Source organism: Cervus elaphus, chromosome 20, assembly GCF_910594005.1.
Source record: "Cervus elaphus chromosome 20, mCerEla1.1, whole genome shotgun sequence".
Taxonomy (NCBI): Eukaryota; Metazoa; Chordata; class Mammalia; order Artiodactyla; family Cervidae; genus Cervus; species Cervus elaphus.
In genome coordinates this window covers 108,162,534-108,175,088 of record NC_057834.1, presented here as the reverse complement: position 1 = coordinate 108,175,088, position 12,555 = coordinate 108,162,534, and the positions used below count along the sequence as shown (strand labels likewise).

The 12,555-nt window shown below is 39.7% G+C and overlaps 1 protein-coding gene across 6 annotated transcripts in view; it reads right to left on the bottom strand.

Moving 5' to 3' along the window:
* OMA1 (OMA1 zinc metallopeptidase) overlaps positions 1-12,294 on the bottom strand; it is a 59,551-nt gene extending 47,257 nt beyond the window's left edge. Inside the window, exons 1-2 of one of the 6 annotated variants that reach the window (XR_006335839.1) lie at positions 10,314-11,973; positions 2,786-3,304 (exon numbers count right to left, since the gene is read on the bottom strand). Coding sequence is in view for 5 of the 6 variants with exons in the window: in XM_043877717.1 (XP_043733652.1) it covers positions 2,786-3,285 (500 nt within the window). In the remaining variant the exon portion in view is untranslated. Of the gene's footprint in view, positions 1-2,785; positions 3,305-10,313; positions 11,976-12,214 lie in introns of those variants that run through there. The other 5 variants (XM_043877717.1, XM_043877720.1, XM_043877718.1 and 2 more) reach the window with 5 other exon arrangements.
* Between the last annotated feature and the right edge of the window lie 261 nt (positions 12,295-12,555).

Here is a 12,555-nt window from a genome sequence, read left to right as displayed (position 1 = left end):
AAAAAAGCAATCAATTATACAGAGCTGTAGTTAAAAAATCTAATGCTCATTTGAATTTTCTTCTTCAGTTATTTTAAACGAGCTAAGTGAGAAGCTGTTTTACTATAACTACCATTAGTTCACATTTATTGACTATTTAGCACATTCAAGGTACTCTTCTAATTGCTATATGCATGTCATCTCATTTAATCTTCATAATAACCCTGTTACAGAAGAGAAAATTGAGGCATAGAGAAGTTAAGCAACTTACCCAAGGTCACAGAGTTAATAAGAGGAAAATCGGGAAGGCAGGCAATGTGATAATAGGGATGAATTGCCCAAATAAACAACTGAAGGCTTGTGGTACAATAACTCTTCACCTTTAACCACAACTCCCCCACTGCTCATCAGACGTCAGACATCTGGCACAATCTGCCAGTACTTCAGTCAGATGCAACGGAAACTATCTCAGCTCTGATTTTGGAAACAAATATTGCTCAGCAGCAGAAACTCCACTAAGCTCCGGAGAACACGACAAAGGAGAGGTGTAATAAGGGCACAGGCACTGTACACACAGAAATCAGAGATTTTGTGGAGAACGTCAGGGGAGGTCCAACCCTACCAGGCAACAACACTCTCTGCTGCCTCTAGGATTCACAGACATTCTGACAACCAGTAATGTCTTCAGTGGCTTCCCAGGTGGCTCAGTGGTAAGGAATCTGCCTGCCAAAGCAGGAGACCCAGATTCAATCCCTGGTTTTGGAAGATCCCCTGGAGAAGGAAATGGCAACCCACTCCAGTATTCTTGCCTGGGAAATCCCATGGACATAGGGGCCTGGCCGGCTACAATCCACAGGGTCGCAAAGAGTTGGACACGGCTTAGCGACTAAAACAACAATGATGTTTTCAGTACTTGAACAAAAAATCTCCCCCATGAGTTCATCTGTGAAATTACAACAAATATTTAAAATATATACATCATTCTCTGGACAAAATTTATTTTATAAAACAACTTCTTTAAGTTATTTTAGTCCTGCTAAGTGATATACCTAAAAGGCCCTTAAAGTGTTTCAACCTTAAAAAGACTTAGATCAAGCTATGAAGTATACTTATTTCCAATTTAAAAATTTATGACACTATTATTTAAAAATGTATGAAAACATAACCTAAAATAAAATTTTAGGTGATTTATAACAGTAATAACAAAAAGTTAAAAATAAATAAATAATTTGAAAGAAGGAAAAAGATCTATCAGCCCAAGAACCTGGGCTGAGTTGTGACAAAGATTCTCTCCTGGACCAAACTCTACTTAGACTCCCATGAACGTTTTGACTTCGGGACTGCTGTGTTCACCTCTGCACTGGTCAGTTAAGTCAGAATCTCTCATCCTCCATATATGATCTCTTGTGATATCTAACCTGTTACTTATCATTCATCATCCCCCAGGTCAGTGGTCCCCAACCCTCTGGCACCAGGGACTGGTTTTGTGGAAGACAACTTTTCCATGGACCTGGGGTGGTGGTGGGGGAATGGTTTGGGGGTGATTCTCATAAGGAACACACAACCTAGATCCCTCAGAAGCCCAGATCACAGTAGGGTTCATGCTTCTATGAGAATCTAATCCTGCTGCTGATCTGATAAGAGGCAAAGCTCAGGCAGTAATGCAAGCGATGGGGAACAGCTGTTAAATACAGATGAAGCTTCACTTGTTCGCCCCTGCTCACCTCCTGCTATGCAATTGCATTCCTAAGCAGGCCATGGATAGGCACCATGGTTGGGTAGTATCTGATCGCTCTCACCTGTCTTAGGCAGTAACTCTGGTAGATCAGATTGAGTAGAATCTCTACTGGCTCCTGATGTTTCCTCTCTGTAGTTTTCCATCTACCAACCCCCACACTACCTGCATAGCCCATGGTGTATTCAGAACTGATTCTGGTTCTATACTGAGGTCTCTTTTCTCCTATTGCAAAAGTTCTGGATAAAAACTGGTTTTACTTCTTTGACTACTGCCTAGCTCTGGCTTTCTTTGAAGTCATACTTAAATTGAGAACTAAATTAACTGTATATTTTCTGAGTGCCAAAGCCTAGTCATAAAGAACACAATAAATTAGAGTACAAGTTCTCGATTTTGGATAAAAAGAAAACTGAGTTGATTATTACAGAAGTAAAAAGGCTAGAAGGCACTTCATAGTTATCAAATATAAAATAACTTTATAGGAAGACAATGCTTAACTTTACCTTTCTTCAATCTTCATGGAGCAAATAAGAGAAAACAAGATTAATTATGAGGGAAGAGTTTTAAGTTAAATACAAAGTATTACTTAGCTTTAAAAACATTAAGTGCTATAAAGGATCACCAAGAGAAAATAAAGATTTGTTGGAACTAGAATAGAAAAATAAACAAATACTAATTAAGAGTTAATTTGGCTAGGAGTTCTTTCTTAAAGTAGCAAAGTTTTTCAGTTTCATGATTCATTGCCTCAAATTTCATGAACTAAAAAGGAATGTTTTTAAGTACGGTTCCTACACATGAACTGTAACAAACATTTCTGATTTTTGTAATTATAAGATCTTTAAAATAGTGTCTAGATAAGATATATAAGAATAATTTTTACAGATAACATTTCTGTATTATATATGCAGCAAGTGATTTCAAGATTATTAAGGCATATATACATACATATGCCAACTATTTAGAAACTGAACTTCTGAGCTAATCATGGGAGGGAAATCTATCAATTTTTCTTTAAAAGTACAGTTTTACAAACTTTTAATATAAAAGCTTACATTTTAAAAAGCATTTTACCTGCCCACAATGATTGCAAGCAGCTTCTGCACTGGCTTAAGAATCATCAACAACAGAGGAACAGGAGCAGCTTGGCACCGTGGAGAAGTGTGGAAACTCCTGATGTCTCTTGGGGGTAAACAGTTCAGGGGATGCAACACTGCATGAGCAGGAACTATGGGAACGTCTTTCATCAGCAGCTGTCTTGAAAAAGAGTCAGTCCATGCAGTGTATTTTCGGCTAATCATCCAAATTTCCTTACTTCTGGTGCTCAAAAGGCAGTCTTTTCTTTTGGTATTTAAAGTCCTATAGAAGAGAAAGTTTTCAGGCAGAGGAGTCCATCTATCAATGTGATTTACTCCCAGGCCCGGAGATTTATTTACTATATGGTTAATTTTCACTTGATGAAAGTCCCGTGAGGTTACAGCTTGTGTGTTACATTTTCTCCAATTGGTCAGTAAATTAAATCGGAAGAAAAAACAGTTTCTAGCAGCAGACTGCAGTCCATAGATGAAGCTCATCGTTGTTTTACTTGATTATCTGGAACACAAAATATAAACTATAAATAATCCCAGCAAAATATTTATTACCATACTGGAAATATAACACATTGAAAAGTTGTTCTTCCTTCAACACATCTCCAACCAAATTACCTTGGGTTTCTACTCACCACTCATGCAGCAAATTCTCTTAACAACAAAAACCAAAGAGGTTTTACTAACTTTTTTTAACTCAGCAACATGTACTTTCAATGTCCAACAAATCTGGACTTTTTTCTTCTTTTCATTTTTTAAATTTTAGTTGAAAGAAGTCTATTTTTATTTTAACAGCTAAATTATTTGGGTAATAAGAAATAGATTAAACAAAAACAGGACTGAAAGTAAGAAAGTGAATGTCGCTCAGTCATGTCCAGCTCTTTGCGACTCCATGGACTGTACATAGCCCATGGAATTCTCCAGGCCAGAATACTGGAATTGGCAGCCGTTCCATTCTTCAGGGGAATCTTCCCAACCCAGGGATTGAACCTAGGTCTCCCACATTGCAGGCAGATTCTTTACCAGCTGAGCCACCAGGGGAGGTTTCAGCAATTGGCAGTAACCAGATCAAAGAGCATTAAATGGAATAATGACAGAATGTGGTCCACTGGAGAAGGGAATGGCAAACCACTTCAGTGTTCTTGCCTTGAGAACCCCATGAACAATACGAAAAGGCAAAAAGATAGGACACTGAAAGATGAACTCCCCAGGTCGGTAGGTGGCCCATATGCTACTAGAGATCAGTGGATAAATAACTCCAGAAAGAATGAAGGGATGGAGCCAAAGCAAAAACACCACCCAGCTGTGGATGGGACTGGTGATAGAAGCAAGGTTCGATGCTATAAAGAGCAATATTGCATAGGAACCTGGAATGTTAGGTCCATGAATCAAGGCAAGTTGGAAGTGGTCAAACAGGAGATGACGAGAGTGAACATCGACATTCTAGGAATCCGCGAACTAAGATGGACTAGAATGGATGAATTTAACTCAGATGACCATTATATCTACTACTGTGGGCAAGAATCCCTTAGAAGAAATGGAGTAGCCATCATGGCCAACAAAAGAGTCCAAAATGCAGTACTTGGCTGTAATTTCAAAAATGACAAAACGATCTCTGTTCATTTTCAAGGCAAGCCATTCAATATCACGGTAATTCAAGTCTATGCCCTGACCAGTAATCCTGAAGAAGCTGAACAGTTCTATGAAGACCTACAAGACCTTCTAGAACTAACATCCAAAAAAGATGTCCTTTTCATTATAGGGGACTGGAATGCAAAAGCAGGAAGTCAAGAAACACCTGGAATAACAGGTAAATTTGGCCTTGGAGTACGGAATGAAGCAGGGCAAAGGCTAATAGAGTTCTGCCAAGAGAATGCACTGGTCATAGCAAACACCCTCTTCCAACAACACAAGAGAAGACTCTACACATGGACATCCCCAGATGGTCAACATCGAAATCAGACTGATTATATTCTTTGCAGCCAAAGATGGAGAAGCTCTATACAGTCAGCGAAAACAAGACCAGGGGCTGACTGTGGCTCAGATCATGAATTCCTTATTGACAAATTCGGACTGAAATTGAAGAAAGTGGAGAAAACCACTACACCATTCAGGTATGACCTAAATCAAATCCCTTATGACTATACAGTGGAAATGAGATATAGATTTAAGGGACTAGATCTGATAGACAGAGAGCCTGATGAACTATGGACGGAGGTTGTGACACTGTACAGGAGACAGGAATCAAGACCATCCCCAAAAAAGAAATGCAAAAAAGCAAAATGGCTGTCTGAGGAGGCCTTACAAATAGCTGAGAAAAGAAGGGAAGAGAAAAGCAAAAGAGAAAAGGAAAGATATACCTATTTGAATGCAGAGTTCCAAAGAATAGCAAGGAGAGATAAGAAAGCCTTCCTCACTGATCAATGCAAAGAAACAGAGGAAAACAATAGAATGGGAAAGACTAGAGATCTCTTCAAGAAAATTAGAGATACCAAGGGAACATTTCATGCAAAGATGGGCTCCATAAAGGACAGAAATGGTAGGGACTTAACAGAAGCAGAAGATATTAAGAAGAGGTGGCAAGAATACACAGAAGAACTATGCAAAAAAGATCTTCATGACCCAGATAATCATGATGACGTGATCACTCACCTAGAGCCAGACATCCTGGAATGTGAAATCAAGTGGGCCTTAGGAAGCATCACTACGAACAAAGCTAGTGGAGGTGATGGAATTCCAATTGAGCTATTTCAAATCCCGAAAGATGATCCTTTTAAAGTGCTGCACTCAATATGCCAGCAAATTTGGAAAACTCAGCAGTGGACACAGGACTGGAAAAGGTCAGTTTTTATTCCAATCTCAAAGAAAGGCAATGCCAAAGAATGCTCACTCTACCACACAATTGCACTCATCTCACACGCTAGTAATGCTTAAAATTTTCCAAGCCAGGCTTCAGCAATACGTGAACCATGAACTTCCAGATGTTTAAGCTGGTTTTAGAAAAGGCAGAGGAACCAGAGATCAAATTGCCAACATCTGCTGGATCATTGAAAAAGCAAGAGAGTTCCAGAGAAACATCTATTTCTGCTTTATTGACTATGTCAAAGCCTTTGTGTGGATCACAACAAACGATGGAAAATTCTTAAAGAGATGGGAATACAAGACCACCTGACCTGCCTCCTGAGAAACCTGTATGCAGGTCAGGAAGCAACAGTTAGAACTGGACATGGAAGAACAGACTGGTTCCAAATAGGAAAAGGAGTACGTCAAGGCTGTATATTGTCACCCTGCTTATTTAACTTCTATGCAGAGTACATCATGAGAAACACTGGGCTGGAAGAAGCACAAGCTGGAATCAAGATTGCTGGGAGAAATATCAATAACCTCAGATATGCAGATGACACCACCCTTATGGAAGAAAGTGAAGAAGAACTAAAGAGCCTCTTGATGAAAGTGAGAGGAGAGTGAAAAAGTTGGCTTAAAACTTAACATTCAGAAATCTAAGATCATGACATCCAGTCCCATCACTTCATGGCAAATAGATGGGGAAACAGTGGAAACGGTGACAGACTTTATTTCTGGGGGCTCCAAACTCACTGCAGATGGTGACTGCAGCCATGAAATTAAAAGATGCTTGCTCCATGGAAGAAAAGTTATGACCAATGTAGGTAGCATATTAAAAAGCAGAGACATTACTTTGCCAACAAACATCTGTCTAGTCAAGGCTATGGTTTTTCCAGTAGTCACGTCTGGATGTGAGAGTTGGACTATAAAGAAAGCTGAGCGCTGAAAGATTGATGCATTTGAACTGTGGTGTTGGAGAAGACTCTTGAGAGTCCCTTGGACTGCAAGGAGATCCAACCAGTCCATCCTGAAGGAGATCAGTCCTGGGTGTTCATTGGAAGGTCTGATGCTGAAGCTGAAACTCCAATACTTTGGCCACCTCATGCGAAGAGCTGACTCATTTGAAAAGACAGTGATGCTGGGAAAGATTGAAGGTGGGAGGAGAAGGGGACGACAGAGGATGAGATGGTTGGATGGCATCACCGACTCAATGCACATGAGTTTGAGTATATTTCGGGAGTTGGTGGTGGACAGGGAGGCCTGGTGAGCTGCAGTCCATGGGGTCGCAAAGAGTCGGGCAGAACTGAGCGACTGAACTGACTGAATGACAATTTTTCAAATTTGATGAAAATTGTAAACTTGCAAATCAAGAACTTTAACAAATCACACACATTGACAACACAGAGAAAACTACTGCAAGGAATATAAAATTCCTTCAAACCAATAAAAGAGAAAATCTTAAATTTGACACCTTAGATTAAATGGACACATTCCTTGAGAAACACAAATAACCAGAGCTCACCCAAGAATAAATAAATAACATAAAGAAACTTATACACGATCTTTAAATTGAATTTGTAGTTGAAAACCTTCCAACAAAAAAAGTTCCAGAACCAAAAGGCTTCACTGGGGAATTCTACTAAACATTTAAAGAAGAAACAACAATTCTATATAAACTCTTTCAGGAAATTAAAAGGGAATAGTTTGCAATCCATTCCTCAAGACCAGCATCACCTGATAACAAAGACAGAAAAAAGGATAATTACAAAAAGACTACAAAATAATAACCCTCATGAGTATAGATACAAAAATTCTCAATATTTTAGGAAATCTAACTCAACAATATATTAAAAGACAGTACATCATGACCAAGTGACATTTGTCCCAGGAATGTGAGGCTGAATAAAAATTCATACATCAAAGTAATTCACCCTAACTGAAAAAACACCACATGATCATCTCAAAAGACACGCACTTGATAAAATCTAACACCCAGGGGCTTCCCTGGTGGCTCAGTGATAAGGAATTCATCTGCCAACACAGGAGACACAGGTTCAATACCTTACCCAGAAGGATCCCACACGCCAAGGAACAACAACGCCTGTGTGCCACAACTACTGAGCCTGTGCTCCAGAGCCTGGGAGCGCAAATACTGAAGCTTGCATGCCCTAGAGCCCGTGATCTGCAACAAAAGAAGCCACTGCAATGGCCGCCCACACACTGCAACTAGAAGAAAAGAAGGAAGATCCAAGACAGCCACAAAAAAGTCAACAACCAACCTTTAAAAAACTCAGTAAACTAGGAAATTTACAGGTACCTATATCCAACAGTATGTTTGCTGGTGAAAGAACATACTTTCCTCCTAAGACCAGGACCAAGGAAAAAATGTCCACTCCCACCACTTCTATTCAACATTATACTGGAGATGTCGGTGAGTGTGATTGAATTGAGTGAAAACATACATAACTAAATAAATAAATGGCATCCAGATAAGAAATATAGATCATCTTTATTCCTAGATAACATGACTGTCTACCCAAAATATCCAAAGAAATCTACAAATCAAACCAAACCAAAAAAAAAAAACAAAAACAAACTATTAGAATGAGCTTAAGGTGGCAGAATACAAGAGCAATACACAAAAACAATTTTATTTCTACATACTAGCAAGTGAAAGAAGCCAGAACCATACACAGGAAAAAAACACTACTCTCCCTCCAAAAAACATACTCTATGATTACAGCTATATAATATTAACTGTAGAAAATGCAGACTAATTTATAGTTACAGAGAAATCAGAAAATGGAGAGTTAAAGAGGGGCAAGAGGAGGAATTACAAACTATGGGGGACAATTAAAGGGCTCACTATTGTGACTGTGTTGCTGATTTCATAAATATACACTAAGTCCAAACATATGCACAGTTGAAATATGTCCAAATTACTGTGGATAAACTATACATTAAGATATTTTTTAAAAGATACTAAAAAGAGACAACCAAACACAATGTGTAAACTTTGATTAAATCCTACTTTGAAAGAAAAAATGCCTTAGAAGACAATTGGAACTACTGGGATAAACTGAATATGAATTTGCTTTTAGGTTCCTTTAGGTAAGTATTGCTTATTTTCTTAGTTGATAAAGATGTGGTTATGGAGGTATCTTATACCTGAAATACTTGCTGAACACTCTCTTCATGATGAATGAAACTTTCAAATTTTATAAGAAAAGTACCTACATACATACACAAAGGACATAAAGCCGATATACTAAAAATGGCAGCAATCTTTGTGTAAAGTGGTGGTTATATATGTGCCATTAAATGTTTTTTTTCAATTTTCTTTAGTGTTTCAAAATCTTCATAATAAATATGGGGAATACATGTAAATCCATGGCTGATTCATGTCAATGTATGGCAAAAACCACTACAATATTGTAAAGTAATTAGCCTCCAACTAACAAAAATAAATGAAAAAAAATAAATAAAAAAAAATTGCATCTTCTGCACTGGCAGGCAGGTTCTTTACCAGCTGAGTCACTGGGGAAGCCCAATAAAAGTTGAAGGTAAAAATACATAAATCTAGAAGAAAAGAAGGAAGATCCAAAACAGCCACAAAAAAGTCAACAACAATTCAGTCTAGGTTAATATACTATTATCTAGAAAGATGCTTCAGAACATCAATTTTCATAAAGAGTATTTTCTATATATCAAACTATTTGAATACTGCTCAACATTTTTACATACTTTATACATTCTGCCCTTGCATTATTAATGTATAATCTGAATAAAGAGCATGCTAAGCAAGCATTAACTTCTAGTTAACCCTTTTTGAATTACTACCAATTCTAAATCAGTAGAGTCGAAGTTGATATTGTATATAATAGTTTAAGACTAATAACAAGATATTTTCTAGTTTTCTTCTCCTTTGAACCTAGCTGAAAAGTGGTAAAATATTTCAGGCCTGGAAATCATTTTAAAATTAGTATTTGGGTAGCTAGGAAGATTCTTCATTGGCTAGGTGGTATGTGAGTTGCGGACACAGCATAAAATTCAATCCCTGACCTCACAGAAGTTGTAATCTAGTTGGGGCGTGGTGACAGGGGGGGGGGGGGGGGGGGGGAAGTACTTTAGTAAGACTATTAAAGGACAGTAAAATATGGCCTTTTATTAAGTGCCATACACTGTATGAATTTTAAAAAAGAAAATATATCCATGAGTAGCAAAATAGTTCAGGAAGGCAATTATTATGCACAACATTTGGGCAGATGCAGAAAAAAAAAATTTAAGATTTCAAATAAGAAAGTGTACTGAAGGTTTATATATAGAATGTCTTCTATCAAAAGTCAAAACTGCAAAAACAACACACTCTTTTCATTATTCTAGGAGACCAGTTTCAGTCACTTACCAAGTGCACTCTACAGCCTAAATTTGGGGCATAGGCCTAGACTGCCATGTTTGTCCCTTTTGATTCTGACCTCTGAATTATTTATTATTCATTCATACATTAAATATTTAATAAGTGCCTGCTACATGCCATACCACATACCTTTCTGAATGCTAGGGACACCACAGAAAACAAACCAGACCAAAATCTCTACCTAATTTGCAAAAATAGCAATGCTTAAAATATGGCAGTATACACAAATATAAATAAATCTAAAGGAATATACACCAAAGCATTCACAGTGGTTATTTGGAGTGGCAGGATGACGGTTGTAAGGATTCAGCATTTCCATCTTCTGTATTTCTGTGCTATCTACATTTTTACAGAATGTGTGACTATTGCTGTAAGCCCCAAGCCAATAAAGCCAACTGTATTTGTAATTTTCATTGGTTTCTATGCACTTCAATAAACTCCTACATACTGTAGACTAAACCCTGCAAATTACCACTTCCCACTATTTCTCCAGGCACCTTCCCCACCCTTTCTTCACCAACTCCTAAGTTCCAGACCCATGGATTTACTTACTCCTCTCAGCAGGAAAAAAAAAAAAACACCTCTCATCTCTGTGTGCGCACATCTATTTACACTGCTTAGCTCTGCTCACATGTCAAGCAAACTCCTGCTCATCACTCTCGACTTCTGTGAAATGTAAAGTGTTCTACTGACACAGAAGGTATAAGCAGAAGCCCCGCACCATACCTATTACACATACAAGCAAAAACATTATCATTTATATCACCGACAAGTGTCACTTAGAACAGAAATAGTGCCTGATAGTTTGTAATCCCTGCTTTATCCTTAAGAAAGGGTAAAGAATGGGAGAAGAAATCTATTTATAAATTTTCAAAGAGCCAGTGACTAGCCCACACAGAGCAGAAGAATCCGGGCTTACATATCCTCTTCAAAGAACTGCAGCAGGTCAACAAACATAGCTGGCAAACGTCTAGGATTACTAAATTAATGATGTGAGAAAATTAAACAATCTGGATTGTTAGCCTCTAAGAACATTTCAGATCCTTAATTCTTTAAGTACCATCTCAGAATGAGCAAGTACAGCCCTCACTGGCATTCACAGCTGAAGCCTAGAAGACAGTTTTAACAACTCTGCTGAAAATGACTATTTCTTCTCTAGTTTCTATGGCAACAGCTGTCAGATCGGCAAAAATAGGACATGTACTTTAAAATAATCATTCAAGCAAAGTACACACATGATGGAAGGCTTAAAAAAATAATAATAAATTGGAAGGCAACAGACTTGGTTCTTAGGCTTCCAAATGTCAGACTACACCCTTTCACCACAGCTGAGAATGATGGATATGAACCCAAATCCTTTTAGTGAAGGTTTGGTTGCATTGGGTGGAATCACTACAGCTGATTAATCCCTGAATTCTCAATGAAGTATTTTCATTTCCCTGGACTAAAATTTCTCATGCACATTGTAACTGTTCCACTTTACACAAGCAAGAGACATTATTTAAAGAGCACAAAAAGTGAATTTTGTAGACTAGTTCATGAAGAAATTGTCTTAATACCCTACAGCTGTTCAGACAGGGAATTTCCTATGTTTCACTGGGATAGGTAGGGAAACTCTTCTCTACTTTTAAGAATGAGGAAGTAAAAGAGGTTTGAGTCTCAAGATGCCTAAACCGGCTGGAATCGGTTTTCCACGGGAGAAGGTGTCACTATGAGGCACATGATACTACGTTAATTAGAAACACAACTTTAAAAAAGGGTCCCCGAAACGAGAAGGCTGGGAGAGGGAGGTTATCTTGCCGGAAGATGCAGCCACCTGTCTATTTGCAACTCCCGCGCTGCACGGTAGCGCCCTGGAGTCCCTGCAATTCACACCAAGAGGGGACCGGGCGGGAGAAGGAGGCTTTACTCCCACGTCCTCCAGTCCTCCTGTCCCCCTCGCCCCTCTTCCCCGACTCCACACGCCGCCCCCTCGATTCCCGCCCGGGCGCCCTGTCGTCCCTCCCCCACCCCAGGCCTCGCCATCCCCATCCCGCCGGGTCCACAGGGTCCTCGCTTCGCACCCCAGCGCCCCTCAAAGCTCTCTCCGCCCCAACTCCAGTACTCTGTCCCCTCCCCGGGGCCCGGCCCACTCTACGGCAAAGGCGTCCCCACCAGGACAGACCCCAGCAGTAGCAAAAGCGAAGAGTCCTCCGACCCGACCTACGCGCACGCGCACACCCCGCCAGAGAAGCCCGGCCTCTTCACTTCCTGCCCTCGGCAAGGACCGCGACGCCTTTTGCTCCGCCCACACCGGGCAGGCAACACACCCGCCCAGGTTCGTCCTCCCAGAGGGCCGGGGTCCCGTGTGAACTATGGCGCTCTAGTGCCCCCGCGTGGCTGGAGGAGGGACGTGACTGTGGGCTAGGCTGCTTGCCTAGGAACATCACTAGCGTGATCCAGGCCAGGGTGTGCCCGCTGTAGATTCGGCCTGCTGTGCTGGCCGAAAGGAAAGT